This window comes from Penicillium expansum, assembly GCF_000769745.1.
Source record: "Penicillium expansum strain MD-8 chromosome Unknown contig68, whole genome shotgun sequence".
In the NCBI taxonomy this organism is placed as follows: domain Eukaryota; kingdom Fungi; phylum Ascomycota; class Eurotiomycetes; order Eurotiales; family Aspergillaceae; genus Penicillium; species Penicillium expansum.
In genome coordinates this window covers 128,792-146,392 of record NW_015971391.1, presented here as the reverse complement: position 1 = coordinate 146,392, position 17,601 = coordinate 128,792, and the positions used below count along the sequence as shown (strand labels likewise).

The 17,601-nt window shown below is 49.3% G+C and overlaps 4 protein-coding genes across 4 annotated transcripts; 2 read left to right on the top strand and 2 right to left on the bottom strand.

Moving 5' to 3' along the window:
• Positions 1–33: 33 nt before the first annotated feature.
• On the bottom strand, positions 34–675 carry cwc21 (U2-type spliceosomal complex subunit CWC21; the record flags this gene model as incomplete). Its single annotated transcript, XM_016739831.1, has 1 exon — positions 34–675. The coding sequence occupies one exon, from the start codon at positions 673–675 to the stop codon at positions 34–36; it is 642 nt and encodes a 213-aa protein (XP_016596654.1).
• Positions 676–2,311: 1,636 nt separating this feature from the next.
• PEX2_025550 (mRNA-binding protein PUF3) lies at positions 2,312–5,183 on the bottom strand (the record flags this gene model as incomplete). Its single annotated transcript, XM_016739830.1, has 4 exons — positions 2,312–2,730; positions 2,780–4,876; positions 4,929–5,085; positions 5,142–5,183. 4 exons carry the CDS (start codon positions 5,181–5,183, stop codon positions 2,312–2,314), a joined length of 2,715 nt encoding a protein of 904 aa, XP_016596653.1.
• Positions 5,184–10,422: 5,239 nt separating this feature from the next.
• Positions 10,423–10,950, top strand: PEX2_025540 (uncharacterized protein; the record flags this gene model as incomplete). The annotated part of the gene is made up of 1 exon (XM_016739829.1): positions 10,423–10,950. The coding sequence occupies one exon, from the start codon at positions 10,423–10,425 to the stop codon at positions 10,948–10,950; it is 528 nt and encodes a 175-aa protein (XP_016596652.1).
• Positions 10,951–11,781: 831 nt separating this feature from the next.
• Positions 11,782–16,895, top strand: PEX2_025530 (mannose-ethanolamine phosphotransferase GPI13; the record flags this gene model as incomplete). Its single annotated transcript, XM_016739828.1, has 4 exons — positions 11,782–12,133; positions 12,235–12,911; positions 13,563–13,789; positions 13,901–16,895. The coding sequence occupies 4 exons, from the start codon at positions 11,782–11,784 to the stop codon at positions 16,893–16,895; spliced, it is 4,251 nt and encodes a 1,416-aa protein (XP_016596651.1).
• Between the last annotated feature and the right edge of the window lie 706 nt (positions 16,896–17,601).

The window sequence follows — 17,601 nt, the reverse complement described above, 5'->3', positions numbered from 1 at the left end:
AGCATAGAAAAGAAAAAGAAGTCAAGACCGAATCTAATCCCTCCTCTTCTCCCGATAATCCCGGGAACTAGAAATCTCCCCCGTCTCCCGGTCCTCTCTCAACCCAAAAGCCCTCCGCAACCTCTCCGTCTCCTCAATCTTCGCCTCAGCAAGCTCATGAACCTGATAAGACTTAAGATTGCGCCTATCCCTCCCAGCCCCAGCCTCAGATCCAGGGAAAGGCTTCTTGAATCCCGACTCCCCGCGCTTCAAATCCTCCTCAAGCTCCACCAACAAACGCTGCCGAAGAGTATCACACCGTTCATCAATCTCCTCTTCACTCAGAACCTTCTCCCCCTCATCCGCCTCGCCATCTTCTTCCTTCTTAGCTCCACTCTTCCCCTTCTTCTTCTTATCCGCCTCTTCTTCAATCCGCTCGTTTTCCTCTTCCAGTCGCTCACGCTCTTCCATAACCTTCACCTCGATCGCGCGCTTGCGGTCGTGCTCGAGGATCTGCTTGTCCGGCATTCGCTGCTTGAATGGTCGGTCCATTGGTCCGCTGCCATTCGCGCCGCTGATCGGTGGGTAGGGGGCGCCGTAGCCTGTGTTGCGGGGTTTGAGGAGGGCGGAGTTGCGCTGCACGTAGCCTGATGTTCCGCTGCCGCGCGGGGTTGTGAGACCGACGTTGGAGGACATTTTTGTGGTTGTTGGTTAATTGGTTTTGGTGGGGTTTGATTTGGTGGGTATTTGGTGGGATCTCTTTGGAGATTATTTGGTGGATGATTGTGTGTGGTGGTTTTGTGGTAGTGATTATTGTCGTAGATTTGTAGGTTTTGGTTTTGCGGGATGGAGAGAGCTCGGAGCTGATCTTGATGCTGACTCTGGAGGTAGGTTCTTTCGAGCTCGTATTGAAAGTTCAGATATAACCGGTGGATTGGTCGACGCCGAGGGTTTGTATCCGTTGACACACAGAGAGACAATGCTGATCACAGTGTCAAAGTAGAAGTAGAAGTGCAGACGCTCCAACTCTATCAAAATGCGCCGTCTTATCGGGCATCACGGGACTGTGATCACGTGTGATAGGATCTATACGGGTCACGTGTTGGAATTACTACGGCAGTCCATAGAAACTGTAACATACTTGGCTTTTGAGATGTCTTCAATGTCTCTTTGGGTGTCTTCGAATGTCTGTTTGGGATGGTTTGCCAAGGTACAATGACCACTATGTACTTTGATACTCTACATTACGGGTTTGAGCTAGCGGAAACAAGCTACGATGTATGAGCGAATTAGTTCAAATCTACATCATTCTCAATGATACTGGAGCAAAGTCAAAGTCAAGTCATAATGCATTGATAATACAGCCACTAGCAAGAGGAAGAAAAGAAAAACCACGAAATTATCGACATGGCAACCCGGAAATAAGCACGAAATCCACAATCGGCGGGGGCTATAACTAACAAGCACCCCACAGCCAAGCAGAATCTCCATGGTGACCGAGAAGCGCAGAAGCAAGAACACCTTTGATAAGAACACCTTAATGCGAAAAGGGAGCCGTAGAGCTAAAGATCAGGAATCATAGCCATGACTTGAAATATGTTGGTTTGGCCAAGGAATAGCAGAGAGAAATAGGTGAAAGAAATAAGCGGTAGGTGGTTCTGGGTAGATCATGCGGATGCCATGGCACAAGGTAACTGCTGTGCAAAGTGGTTGATTTGATTTCTTTTCCTCGTATTTTCTGTTGGATCCGAATGTGAATGTGGAAGGTCCGGGACTCCATGCTATGGGCATATGCGCTCGGAAAATCATGAAGAGCGAAAGATCAAATCCACCCCACCCCCCTTTCCGAGCCGATTGCCAATTTTCCCCCATCACAGCCTTAAAACCCCGTGACAAAATAAAAATAAATGGAAGAAGTGGAAAGAACAAAGACGCCGGAGCCATATCGATTCTCGGACCTGGATCTCGTAGCGAGAAACATTGACAATGATTCACAAGCACAATCGTAAGAATAAATGAACATGTCAAGAAAAGAATCAAGAACAAATAAGGTAAGATAAGAAATAAGTCGGCGGTCCGAGATCGAGATCGAGATCAACACAAGAAAAGAAAAAGAGAAAAAGAAATAAAGACATTCCAGGCCCTCATTGTTGCGCCGTCAAATCCATGATCAAGTAGGGGAGAATCACATAGACGCTGGTAACATATATCCCGCCTGATTCCCCTGTATGTATACGCCCCATATTAGATAGAGAACAAGAAGTCACTCGGCTCAGATCAAATCAGGATTAGAAAGATTATGTTAAACGAGCAAGATAAAGTGTGCAACGAATTAGTGAGCACTAGTGACATCGACCGGGACGGTAACACCGGTGTTGCCTGTCTCGGGACTCGAAACCGAGGTCACAGTGCTCTTAGCGAGGCCTTTCGACTCGAGGGTGGTGTCGACGGTGGTCTGGGCATCCGTCGGGGGAGGTGTGGGTGGGGCATTTCCCATGAAAGGGGCCCGTGGCTGTTCAGCGGGAATTGACCGCTTGGCGGGTTGCGGAGAGGATTTGTGAGAGTGAGGGGGGGTGGTCGAGGTAGTGTGAGAGAGAGGGCCAGTCGCAGGGGCGTTGGGGTCAAAAATGAGCTTCTCGATAGCGACGATCTGCTTGCCATAACTGAATTTCTTCAGCTGGCTGAGAAGGGGCTTAATCTGATCGATGAGGGCTTCACGCTCGACATCTTTCAATTGGCCCAGCACTTTCTCTGTTGTGGTGTTAGTATAGCACACAACGAAGGATGGGGTTGAACTTACGAATGACATAGTTGCCGTACTGGTCACGCATGAGACCAAGGAGAGGGCTCTCGCCCCGGTCATTCATAGAGGTAAGGGTGCTGATGATATGGATACGCTCATGTTCGGCACCGAACTCAATGCTCTTTTCAACCACGTTGCTAGCAAACTTGTGCTTAGAGTAAGCAAGGAGCTGGCCCATAACAATGTCAATCATGCGAGTGCGGTCCTTCTCATCCCCGTTCTCGATGACGTGCTGGATGACATAATTGCCAAATTGGTCAGGAATCAGATTGGAAGTGCAGGCATGAAGCTCGGCCAGAATGGACTGGCGGTCGACCTCCTCACAGTGCTCAAGCATTCTCTGAATGACACGGCAGCCATAGGGATGGGCGGCGAGTCTGTTGACCTGGCCGCGGAAGGCATTAATGATGAACTGGACGTATTGCGAAGGAACACGCTCAATGGCCTTCTGGATGACGTGGTTGCCGTTCTGGTCACGAACACACTTGAGGACGTGGTTCTCCAGTTCCTTGACCATCGCAGCTTGCTGATCGGTCAGGATGTGCTCCAGGGCTTTCTGGACCACTCGACATCCATACATCTGAGTCGACAGAGCCAAAACATGGCCGCGCATCTGGTTAGCCAAAATCTTCTTCTGGGTCTGGTTACCGTGCTCGAACAACTTCTGGACAACGTAGTTGCCGAAGACATCAGTCATCAACTGAAGACAGTTAGGCTGGATCTCACGGAACACCTGCTCTTTCTCATCGCTGTTTGCGGTCTCAAGCTTCTGTTGAATGAAGCGAGAACCGTGCTGGTCACCACTGAACTCAACCACATGATTGTAGATGTCCTTCAGCTCGTAGCGCTTGTTTCCCTTGCTGTTTGCCCTGAACTCTTCTAGCAGGGGGCTGCGGACAACCTGGGTAGGATCATGCTCGCGCTGAGTGCGTGAAACAAGCGCAGCGGCACCGAGGCCACTGAGATTACCTACTGGGTAAAATCCGGAGATCGCGTTCAAACGAGAAGCTTGGTAAGCTTGGAAATCATAAGAAGGAGGGTACTGCATCCGCGTGGAACCTTGGGCAAGCTCCTGCTCCTGGAAATTTCGGAGCCTGCGCTCAAAGGCTGCCACTTGGCTTTCACTCGCACCTGCGTTGCGGTACTGAGCGGCAGCCCCGTCTACGCCGGTGTAGATAGGGCTATCAATGCGGGCATAGTCTGAGGGTGAGATGGAGCCGGTGTTCGCAGCTCGGGATCGTGCCTGGTAAGCAAGCTGCATCTCCTGTGCAGCCTCTGCGGTGTATCCAAGAGCCTGATAAGCGTCTTCGCTGTTCTGGTATTTTCCGCGCTGGAACGTGCCATCAAAGGATGCGTGAGGAACGAACGAGGGTCGCTGAGCCGCTTGGGAGGCGTAGTTAGCTTCGTTGAGCTGCAGCTTGTTGAATCCAGCGTTGAGGTCCATCGAGCCACCGCTGTAGCGGCCATCAACACTGTGATTGTCGGAGTAGAAAGAGGGATGAGCGGAGTGGGGGGGACGTTGGGTGGTGTAAGAGGCGGAGTTGTGAGAGGCGTGCGATAGTGCGCTGCGACCCTGGGGAGGAGACATATGCTCGGCAATTCCAGATCCCAGTGACGCCATACCCATTGGAGCACCCATGGCATCTCCGCTTGCACCATCAAGAGGATTGGCGAAGCCGGCCTTTACTGGGAATGTGGCCCCAACAGGGCTGCCACCGAGACCGGTGGTGTTCATCTGACGTCGACCAGCAAACCCACCGAAGGTGATGCCTTCTCCGGACGGGGATACACCCTCAGATCCAGCGTTGAGGTAGGGTCGGTGGCTTGCGGTGCCAGCGGTAGTGTTGATGCCAGTGGTGCGGGGTAGAGCAAAGTAAGAGCTATCGCTAGCTTCGTTGATAGCAGGAGCGCTGCGGTCGTTTGCACGAGTCTGGGTGGGGGATGTGGCGAGGCCTCTGTTCTGGAATGAGGGGTTGGTATTGACAGTGCTCCATGGCAGGTTGGCACGTCCCGACCAGCCATCTGACTCCGAGGTGGAGAGAAGGGAACCTGATCCCGACTTCCCTTCGAATGCAGTCTCGCTGAGGTGTTGTTCTGCAAGCTGCGTCAGCATAGTCCAAGTCGCAATTGGTGTACGATCACTCACCATCTCCGAATCCTCCTAGGTTGGAGTCACCCCAGATGTTGTTCTTCCAGCTAGCCTTGCTAGGGCCGAAACCCTTACCGACACTGTTGCCTTGTGATCCGCGGTTGCGGTCGTTCATCCCGGATGAACTCATGTTGGAAGCCCGGTTGGATCGTGCCTAGATTTGCTGTTATTATGGACATTCCATTAATCCACACCGATGGTGCCACTCACGTTGTGTACGCTGGTTGTATTTGCGGCCATGGTAGAAGCCATCCCAGGAAATCTCCGATCGGCAGAACAGTAAATCGATATGTACTCGAACGGCGACGATTATTTGTAGGTGGTTCGGAGTGTTGTCTCGTGGTAATAAATCACAAAGCTGAGACGATCGGCCGATGCTGTGTCGACTAGTATTTGCAAACGGGCACCAGGCACCAGAGACGGCGTACACAAAGGAATATAAGACTGCGATAAGAAGATGCCCTTGTTAGCAGGGTTCGGGCCATTTTGGGAGATGTTGCAACGGGATGCCAGATGTGGAGAAAGGTACAAGGGCACTTGGGGTATGCTAGTGTCTGAAAGGGAAGGCTCACCAAAGGAGGGGATAGAAGGGATCACAAGAAAGAGCGAAATGCAGAAAACGAATGTTGTCTTCTGTATTGCTCAAAGGCGAACCCAGGACATGTACAGATTATACAGGAGCAAGAGAGGAAGGGAGACGGAAGGGAGGAAGAGCGACGAGCTCTGAATGAGGCGAGAAATGCTGACAGTGGCAGGAAGGTCGATCGAGCCCGACAGTGATAGAAGATGCAAGGTGACAAAGAATTGGAACGATTATTATCACCCTTTCGTTTGCTGCAGCTGTGGGGTTGCAAGTTGGTAGCCGGAGTGTTCAGAATTGAGGAGGCGCCGCGACGTTACTCTGCTCCGTGCATGCTCCAAGAATCTCCCAGTTTGCAGATCGTCCTCATGTGCCTTGTGGAGAGGCGATCCCCGAGAATGGTAATCAGAACGTTGGGGGACCCTAGATTGATTGGCGTAGGCAAGGGGTGGTTTGAGATGTCTGAGGGGGGAAGATTTTCGAGGAACTAAGAGAGGATAATGGAATGCGCTCGCGCAAGTAGGATGAGAATCTGGGATTCAGTGGATCGATGGAAGGGAATGTGGACGAGAGACAAGGCACGGCATTAATGTAGTCCAGCTGTCACACAGGCGCCAGCATGACAGCCCAAGGGTTTTTTTTTGTNGGGGGGGGGGTGGGTTGGTTTATTCGAGGCGGTGATGGAGGGAGAAAAAAAGGAAAGGTCAAAAAAAAAAAGAGGAGACGGTTGAAATAAAAGGAAGACAATTAAAAAAAAAAGAGTCACACGAAAAAAAGAGAAGAAGGAAAAGAAAAGAAAAAAAGAATCCGAATCAGAGTCAATTGGATAGATAACAAGAAGAAAGATGATTTCTTAGGCAGATCAGCCGCTGTATTGCCGCGTAATACCATAACCATGTGAATAAATTGATCCTGGTCAGGATATGAAGATACTGGGTTTAGGTTAGAGTTTGGCGGTAAACCCAAGTATCTTTTCAGCCATTTGTTTATGGCGCACGTATCTGACCGTCACCGCGATCTGCCTCCCGGCGCTTCTTTCTTAGCCTGGCCCCATCTCTTTGTCTTGTTTTTACTGTACATCATATTGTGACAGAGTATGAAGTATAGATCATATATTTTGTATATACTTTGTTTACTTTTTATAAGTATACATCTTTTTATTGAACTTCATTCTATTACATCTATTACATTATATTCTTCTTTATACAACCCGTCTCTACACTGCCCTATTAGGTAAATAGTCGCCTCATCTCCCATGGTCCAACTTAATACACCAACAAATAGTCCCTGGAACAGTACCGAATGGGCCATATATTAGGGGTGAACGGGCAAACCTGAAGTCACAATTGGAGAAATTTAACACTTCGGCCAAAAGTTCCTATCCACTCCATTAAAGAACTGCCTGGCATCGTGTTGACCATGGAACCTCTATATAGGCAGAACATACTCCCGAATGGAGCCGGTGCCTAACATGAGAAGGTTTTTCGCTGAAAAAAAATCAGGGAAAAGCAACATTGTAGTCAGCTTCAAAGCCGATGTGGTCTACCTTATACCAAATGAAGCTTTACTGTAATTCTCGGCAACAGCTTATCTTAAAGATTGAAGGTTTCCTGGAGGTCCGATCGGGCCCACTAAGCCCCTCCCACTTTAGTCTTAACCACAAAGTAAGGTACACTCTATCTATACCTATGCCCTATCTTGGGATGTTATCAAGTCTAGATCTGAAATTAATACTCTTTCCTCTTTAAAATGTATAACGTCCGGTTGGATCCGGAAACATTCTTAACAGAAAGAGCCAAGGGCCGCCACCTTCCTAACTGTGGATTACCTGCGGATTACCTGCCATTCCAGGATTGGCAAGGTCTCGTTGGCTTGCTTTCTCCGCCTGGTCAGGAACTCAATGGGGTGAGGGGGAATTCATTTCGTTCTTGTGTTTTGACTGTTTTGACTGTTTTTTATTTTTTTTATTTTTGGGGGGGATTTTTGTTTATGTTCTGTCTGTTTTTCATCCGTGGCCGTGCGCGGGTATTGGTATTGCTTTTCAATCCCTTGATTTTAACTCTCAATAGATCAATGATCAAGTCAAACTCCAACTGCGAGTTGTGCAATAGTCTCGCGCGAGGCCGTCGATAGAATAACGCTTCGGGCCTTGAGGGGTCCCAGACCCAGACGAATTATCCGCATAAAAAAGCTTCTCGACTGGGTAGACTTCCGTAGACTCGGCCAGCCCCTTGCTTCGGCGCATCGTCACACTGACCCTTGGATGAATATGTGGGTAAAGTGTGGGAGCCTGTTAAATGACGAGACCAAAGTGCTCACTGACTGAGTCAGAAGCCCATAGTGGAAACCCAGACGAGAAAGAAAAAAAAAGAATGGTCGTCATCTAGCGTATATTGGTGAACATTTGCCGTCAACGTTGCGGTGTCCAGTCATCGCGGTGTAATCCCTCCCGGCGAGATTGGAAAAAGGCCGAGACATCGACTGACAAAGGGAGAGCCTGAGAGTCTGACAAGGATACTCGCCTTTGGATCCTTGCACAGGGGTTGCACAGGTCAAGTGTCAGGCTATCACTCGCAGAAACCTTCCCCGGATCTGATCTTTGAGGGGCACTGCCTACCTTGCGTCCAACTCCTGTAGACTGAGGCACACTTCGTAGCTCCGAGCGCGGTGACCGCCGGCTTGCAGAGACTATCAGGCGTTGGCCGTGCTACCAGATTCCGGGTACTGGGTTGTTGCTTTTCCTGTAATGATCGACCTTTCTCCGACTTTTGTGAGGTATCGAATTTGTGTGTTGGCGGCCCCTGACCGCATTGAAAATGGTGCAGAGTCTGTCCACTACGATGTACGCCAAGATAGCGTAGGACATTCTAGTCAGAGCAATTGACCAATTTCGATAGCGACGTGGTGTTGGTTGTGTTCTTGATCTCGAGTGTCAGGTCTTGGCAGTATCAATGGAAGCCCGGGGTGAGTTTCATTAGAGCATCAAATCACCACTAGAACATCGACACTAGCCTACGAACATTTTGAATTGATGGCAAATTTCTGTCAGCTGGAGGAAGTGGCTTCCAAGGTTAGCTTTAAATCAAATCCCGAAAGCCCGGTATACACTTCCATTAATGTCTCTTGTGTGTCAGCACACTAGTCAAACGCCCACATCACATATAAGGACTTAAAGTACAGGCCACTAATCAGGTTAAATTTTGCAAATCAACCTACAATATTGGTCAAAGAAGATTTGAAAAGTACATTAAATACCCTCAGGCAGCATGGGCCGTCGCCCCAAGATCACGCTCAGGGCTTATTATATGATGAAGGAATAGCTCTCCTAGCTCCATCCTCCTACTAATTAAGTAAAACAGAACTGGAAGAACTGAAAGCCTCACAACAAGTACTTGTGTGAAACCGAGCACTTTATTTGTGGGACTGGGACCGCGTGCCCGTGTGCTGTGTGTCCCCGATGTGACGGCAAAATCCATGTAAAAAGGATACATGCAGTTTAGGCGATTGATTCCAACATGTGGCAAACACTGGCTATAATGATCTTATTTTTTGGGTGTCTAGATATTTACTCTGTATTTTATTGCCACTACTTATAACCCAGAAGATTTCTTCAGAATTGCTTGTTCCATTATGATATATATTTTCACCGTGTGATTACTATTTATATATATCCATCTAGGCAGACATCCCAGCCTAACAGATTACTTTATTTTTAAACAGTCCTATCGGAATGAATTTAGATATTAATTATGGTACTGATTACAATAGAAAAAGGTACAACATATTAAACACGGTTGATCTTCGGTGCTTGTCTACGCACCTCGGTTTATTTCAACAACCAAGTCAACTTCACATATATGATATGATAACTCGACTGTTTCAAAATAAATTATTCATTTCTTACTTGTTTTTGTTTATTTATCAATAAACAATGGCTGCTATTTTTTTATACAAGCTGTTATGTTGATTCACGCGTACTAGGGCTTTGTTTATATGTCTCGAAGATCAGGTGCAATGAAATCTAATCTCCCTCCACAGATATTTGAAACACTCATTTCCTGCTTTCAACATAGTTATGCACGAGCATCAGCCTCGAGAAAGCACAAATCATGATGCTATGTAGACAATTACCTTTGTTTTATTGCGTCAAAACCAAAATCCGAGTGATTGACGTTTGTGAGACCAGACTAAGTGATAGCCGTGACCGTCTATCTTTTTTTTTATTTTATAAAACATTACTTTGAAGATTATGATGTACATATATACCACAAAGTATGTACAACATACTCCGGATTTCATATATTTATGCGAGTTCACGAGCGTGGGCCTCAGGGGAACCAAAATAAACAGGCATAGTTCGGTGGAGCAACATGACGAATGAGAGTGCGCAAATAGCCTCCGGAGGGTCCGTTCTCCAGGCACTAATCGGGTGTGATTGGCTGACCCCTGCGGCCAAGAGGCCCCGAGCAACACCCAAGGAACGACGCTAAGCTCTGAATAGCTTAGCTCTACACTAACAATAGCAAAGCGTTCTAGGCTTACAACCCTTCTCCTCTTCTCCCCTTCCTCCCTTTTCTGTTTTCCCTTCATTCTCATCCATCCCCTCCATTCTTTTCCTTCGCAGGTGCCAGCTTCACTCTTTCAGCGGCCCACCTTGCTGTCCATTCTTTCTTTAACTTACTCACTCTCGTTTCCAATTCTTCGTCTTTTTTTCGACACGATCTCGTGACCGATAATCTGCACGCACATTCTATCGCGCTTCACTGTTTACTTCCCCGGATTAATTCCGTGACCTTCTTTGGAATCCGAACTCGACGATCACATACATATCTGTCGATTTCCGATCACACACTTCTCAAACCCGGTATCGAAAATCCAACCCTCGACAACCGACAATCAACAATCAACAAGATGAACAACCTATTCCCCCGTATCGTTGCTCGCGATGACAGCAACAGCGGACTCTCAAACGCCATGGTCGACCTCCTCATCGCCCTCCTGGTTCTCATTCTGCTCTCCCTCGTTCTGGTCGGTGGCCTGCTCATCCTCCGCCGCAAGCGTCAGTCTCGGAAGCAAAACTTGCTCCCAGTTCATAATGGAGAGTCTCTCAACAGACGCCGTTTAACTATCTCCACGAACAAAAATGACTCCGTGCTTGTCTATGATGAGAAACGCAGCCTCATGGAGAACTCCTACAGCCCTCCACCTAGCCCTGTGCCCGAGATCCGCATTACCTTCCCAGAGGAGGAGGATGCCAGCGGCAAACGTACCTCTGGCCGCATGGTCGTTGTCCGAATTAGTGATGCGGGTAGCATCGGCTTGGAACCCTGCCACGAGGAGCTTCCGCCCTACCAGAGCACCGACACCGGTCGCTTCCAGTCTCTGGACCTTGAGCGGATGGGTGGATTGAAGGAGAAAGAGACCAAGATATATCAGTAAAGGCGTGTGATCAAACTAACTCGCCCAATTGACCGACCGTGTATTCCGCCCGCATAGCGCTCAATTTCTCTTCAACCTTCGACGACTTCTCAAAACATGACGAGTACCCTGGCAACCCTTTTTTCGATTCTACCTCTTACATACCCTTCCTTCCCTGATTTGGCCTACATGGCTTGCACATATGCCCATCAGTTTCTGTTTTGGTCTCGCTAAAGCACATCGTCGGAACGCCCGGTTTCTGGACAGACTCTTGGGTACCCACACTGCTTGGATTCCAATATTCATTGAAGCTGGATCGTTCATAGCGAGGGCCTGCCGATTTTTCTCTTTGCTTTCTGGCGTTTGATTTCTTAAGCCTGGTTCCTCATGTCAGTTTCGTCCCTGCTACGTTCCTAGGGTCTGATATACATGTGACAGTATTCCTGCTTTTGATTTTCTCTTCTTACCCCCCACTTTATGGGGTCCTATTTTTATGTTTTAGGGGCCCCTCTATTTTACTTCCTTTCTCATGTGCCTTTTTTTTTTTTACCTGGTACTCGGCAGCTGGATAATGTATGTACTTAGTCCTCCTATGTTTCGCCGTATTTAGGCAAATCTGAAATCTGTCCTCTTCTCATGTCTTTTTATTCTTTTTTGTGTGTATAGTCGGTGAACCTCTGTATGGATAGGTCTGGCCGTTACGTTTAGTGCTTGCTGTGTATTACATAAGCACACAGGTGCCCACAAATTGCCAGATTGAGGGATGAACCATCCCAATCGGTAGAGTCGAACTTTACTACTGACATTTGGTACAAAGATATTCGTCAACTGATCCCTCATTGATCAATAGCCATGATCGCCATCGGCATGGAAGGATCCGCCAACAAGGTGGCAATCGGCATCATCCTACATCCCACAGATGGCAGCACACCCCAGGTCCTCGCAAATGTTCGACACACCTACAATGCCCCACCAGGCGAGGGCTTCCTACCCAAGGATACCGCGCGTCACCACCGGGCATGGGTTGTCAAGATGGTGAAGGCAGCTCTCCAAGAGGCATCCTTGTCACCGCAAGATGTGGACTGTATCTGCTTCACTAAAGGCCCTGGGATGGGTGCCCCGCTGCAGAGCGTAGCTATTGCCGCGCGGATGATGAGTTTACTTTGGGATAAACCATTGGTTGCAGTGAATCACTGTGTCGGACGTATGTCTTTAACCCTTTTGCGACTACTCATTGAATATTTTACCGGATTATTCTTTGCATGTGCTCTCATACGAAATGGCTTATATAACTCGACGTTCTAGATATCGAAATGGGCCGTCTGATTACCGGCGCTGAGAATCCCGTCGTCCTCTATGTCTCTGGCGGCAACACACAGGTCATCGCGTATAGTGATAAACGATACCGCATCTTCGGTGAGACACTGGATATCGCTGTCGGAAACTGTCTGGATCGATTTGCACGCACGCTACATATTCCTAACGATCCGTTCCCTGGGTACAATATTGAGCAGCTCGCAAAGAAAGGGAGTCGGCTTGTTGATCTCCCATATGTAGTCAAGGGCATGGATTGTTCGTTTTCTGGTATCCTAGCTTCGATTGACGCACTGGCTGTGTCTCTTGGCCTGAATAAACAAGAGCAGACTGATCAGAGCCCTGCTGATCAACCCACTCGCGCCGACCTCTGCTTCTCCCTACAGGAGACGGTGTACGCGATGCTGGTTGAGATCACCGAGCGCGCAATGGCGCATGTCGGTTCCAAGCAGGTGCTCATTGTCGGTGGCGTGGGATCTAATGAGCGACTACAGGAGATGATGGGGATTATGGCGCGGGATCGGGGTGGCTCTGTTTTTGCTACAGATGAGCGATATTGCATTGATAACGGGATCATGATTGCTCAGGCGGGCATGATGGCGTATAAAACGGGCTTCCAGACTCCCCTGAAGGAATCTACCTGCACCCAACGGTTCCGGACAGACGAGGTATTTGTGGATTGGCGAGATTGAAGATACCGTTTCGCATCTAGAAAATAACATTGAAGACCGAGAGCTCAAAGATGAGCACAAAGCAACGGTGACTCTTATTCTTCCAAAATTCTGTTACTTCTCTTGTCACATTATCATGGGAACTTTCAATTCAACAACACGTATGTCCAATGAGGAAACCCGCAAGGATTATGACCCTGGAGGAACTTCCGCAATGTATCCGCAGCCGGCCAATCAGAAACGCCGATTCCGAGTTCCCCAACCCGTGGGTTCCGCGACTGTCACGAATTATTTTTCTTCTCTTAAACAGCTTTCCCCCTAATTGGGATTTGTATACATTGTTCCTTCAAACTATGTCCATGCTATAGCTTCTTGATATATAGGGAAGCCGTTCGACAGAGCACAGAAAGGGGTACAGACCTCCGCAATCTCCTCCGACCCCCGCCTATACTTTTTCTCCGACTTCGATGGATCTCGCTTGAACCGGTTAAATCGGCTCAATCGTGCTTGCTCTCGGCTTCCCTGCCCCTGAAATACACACCGTATTCATCGGTCACGGTCCCTTCAGTGCTCCTTCGGCCTCCAGCAGCCAGACCTGCAACCTGGCGCGCCGGCTACCCTCGACCTCGACCTGAGACCATACAATAGACCTTGGAAATGGTAGTCACACCACCTGCAGGGACTATGGGGGCTAGCCCAAACCCTAACGGCCCTAAAAGCGGTCTTCCAGCTTCCACCCCTCGCAGCTCCGATCAATCGGCTAGCGAGCAGTCCAAGCGGAAGCAAGCTGCTCTGTTGGATAAGAAAGCGCTGGAGCTTGAGGATGAGTTCAAGGCTAAACATTTTGGTGTGATGGGTGTTCTGGCGTGGATATTGTGAGTGGTTCCTTCTCAAGCCTCGCAGGCTAGCAGAGCTTGAGGTTTAAGGCCCGCTGCTCGCTTGACGCGTTGAAAAATAAATCTGAACTGACCTCGGATCAATGACAGACTCTTGCATGTCGCCGGTATTTATCTGTTCACGAAAGGGTTCCTTCTCACGCGCATGGTCCTTGAGAACAAATCATCATGCGACGTATTGCCTTTCGAGGGCATTTTGGCCCAACCACACACAAACCTGGGGAGTAAACAGCAGAAAGGCTGCTGGCACGAGAAAACATTTGACAAGGCCGTTGTCATCATAATCGACGCCCTCCGCTATGACTTCACTGTACCATTCGCCTCGAAGGGAGAGAGTGACACAGTCCACCTCTTCCACAACAACATCCCTGTCTTCTATGAGACCGCAGTGCAAAACCCCGCCAACGCGTTCCTCCTGCCATTCATTGCGGATCCCCCGACAACCACTTTGAACCGCCTGAAAGGTCTGACCACTGGAACCCTGCCCACCTTCCTGGACGCAGGCTCCAACTTTGCCGGAACCGCTATCGATGAGGACAATCTTGTCGCACAATTGCATAGCGCCGGGAAGAACCTGGTTCACCTCGGCGATGATACCTGGCAGGCGCTGTTCCCGGGATACTTTGATCCCAATCTCACGCATGCGTATGATTCGTTCAATGTCTGGGACTTGCACACCGTCGACAACGGCGTCAATGAGCATCTCTTCCCGCTCCTCCGGCCGGAGAACAGCAAGAAATGGGATGTCATCTTTGGCCACTATCTCGGCGTAGATCATGCAGGTCACAGATATGGCCCTAACCATGCTGCCATGGCATCCAAGCTCCAGGAAATGGACCGTGTTATTCGCGACATTATTGCTGCGCTCGATGATAAGACTCTTCTGGTCGTCATGGGAGATCACGGGATGGACGTCAAGGGCGACCACGGCGGCGAGTCTGATGACGAGGTTGAGGCCGCGTTGTGGATGTACTCTAAGCGTGGCATCTTCGGACGCACAAGCAAAGATACGCTACTCCCGCCCCAACTCGCGCGCGACAGATTCGTGCCTCAAATCGACCTCGTTCCGACGCTGTCTTTGCTCCTTGGAATGCCCATCCCATTCAACAACCTAGGCTCGCCTATTGAAGAGGTTTTCTCTGGCCCACGTGGGAACAACTGGGCAAACTTGGCGACTGTCAACCGTTTGACTGCAGCCCAGGTCAAGAGATATCAGCACGAATATGCGGTTGCTAGAGGTGCTGGTGATGACGAGGAATCGGATTTGCTTTGGACTGCTGCAGAAGAGGAGTGGAAGTCTGCTTCCAAGGGGTTCTCCTCCAAGTCGACCGCTGCTCGCGCTAGCAATGAACTCTACCGCAAGTACCAGCGTCGCACTCTTGATATCTGCCGTGGATTGTGGGCTCGATTTGATGTGCCAAGCATGATTCAAGGTGTTGGAATTCTCTTTGCTAGTATTATCTTGTTGATCATCTATGCGCGAGGCTTGAAGACAGATCGAACCCAACTCACATCTCGTCTGCTTCAATTCGCAAGCATGGGTGCTGGCGTTGGTGCCGTGGCCGGTTCTGCATTGGGTTTAACTGGCCTGACCGAGATGTCTATGATCGATGGAACCGTGCTGTTCGCTGCTGCTGGAAGCATCCTTGGAGCCACGCCGGCTCTTGTTAAGAAGCCCGCGAACCTGTCCCTGCCTCTTCCGAACGGCATGTGGGGATGGCTTGCGCTTTTCTTTACCGTATCTCAGTCTGTTGGATTTGCCTCGAACTCGTACACTATCTGGGAAGATGAAATTCTTCTGTTCTTCCTCACTACCTTCGGCGTGTGCGCGGGTATCTCGTCTATGCGACAGAAACAGACCACGGACCGAATCCTGGGTGTGTACCACTCCATTCTCTTCTTGATCCTGGGCCGAATCGCGTCTTTCTCCCGCCTCTGCCGTGAAGAACAGATGCCCTTCTGCCGCTCCACGTACTATGCTTCATCGACTTCATCCACCTCCGCACCTTGGCAACTTGCTATTCCTTTCCTAGTCACACTCTTCCTGCCTAGCGTCGTGCGGTCCTTCTACGCCGGCTCCAAGTCCTATGAAGGCGCCGCATCGCTATGGATAGGCTTTGCCTTCCGCTTCGGTCTCTTCACCACCTCCCTATTCTGGATTCTCGAAGCCGCCGACGATGGCGAGTGGCTACCCGTAAGCAACGAAACCCTCAAGTTCGTCCGCGTCTTCCTCGCCCAGTTCGTCCTCGCCCTCGCGTTGGCAGCAGGCACTGCAGCATACTTCTACTCCAAGCCCTGCGTCAGCATCAACGTGAGCAAACCCACCGAGGACCCCAACAGCCCACCGACCCCTATAGTCGCCGGCCAGCAACAAGGCCCACGAACAACAGTCACAATCCTCGGCTTCGGCAACGTCTACGGAACCCACTTCTGCTTCCTCCTCATCAACTTCACCCTCGCCATCATCCTCATGCAAAAGCCAATGGGCCAAGGCGCCATCGCCCTCCTCCTCTGGCAAATCCTCTCTCTCCTCGAAATCCTCGACACAAACAACCTAACAATGTCAAACTCCTCCATCGGGCCCGTCATCCTCGGCGTCCTCGGTTCTTTCTACTACTTCAAAACAGGCCACCAGGCCACTCTCTCCAGCATCCAGTGGGAATCAGCTTTCATCCCCCTCACAACAATCCAATACCCTTGGTCCCCACTACTTGTTATCCTCAATACCTTCGGCGCACAGATCCTAGCCGCCATCGCAGTCCCCCTCACCGTCCTCTGGAAACGTCCCCTCCAGACTCATGACCGTGTCCCAGCTTCCAATCCCAACAAGAACCCAGCCACACGCATCCTCTCCGATGTCGTACAGGCCGCCGGAACACATATCCTCTATCTGGCGACTATTAATCTCGCCACAACTATGTGGGCCGGTCATCTCCGTCGCCATCTCATGCTCTACCGTATCTTCAGCCCTCGTTTCATGATGGGATCGGTAGTGCTGACTGTTGTCGATGTTGTTTTGATGGTCGTTGCTGTCGGCGGTGTGCGCTGGAGTACTCTCAGTGTTGGGGAGATCTTTGGTTGGTGATGGTGACATCAGAACTTGCATGGTTGGATATGTGAAGTTTTTTTGTCTATTTCCCGGATCTCCCTTTTCATTTTCCATTCACTACAACCTTCTTTTCCTAGGCTACAGCCTTGTACACAAAACCTTTGCATTATTCCCTTGCTTTGCATCGCCTCGGTCTCAAATTTGTACATGTGCTCTATATCACATTTCCCTTCTTTCTCTTTCTTATTTCTTTTGGTTCGACTGTCTTTGTTGATAGTTAGATACTTTATTATAATCGCGGCTACGGTCTATCAAATAAACAAAATACACATAAAGTACACCCAAAACAACACAACCACACGGCGACATTTTTAGGACTTATCTTAGTCTGAATGTTGAGAAAATTGAGGTTACGACTTTTGGGCATATAAGTATCTTTTGTAAAGAGGTACTATATAAAAGGTACTTAATTTTCAATTTGTGATCCAGTGAGAATATTTTATCTGGGGCCCACCAACAAGGATTACTGTATGTGACACTTAACATGCAGAGTAGCATGAGGGATACCTGAAATACGTGAAGTACCGAATCATATTCATCTCATTATAAGAACGATGTGTCCAAGTACATGTGGCGCACATGCACCTAACGCAATCAGAGTATAAGTGAATGCCTCCAAGGACCTTCACAACTTTGGCAACTTTAAGTACAAGTTCTCTTGTTACCAGTATGGACTTGATTT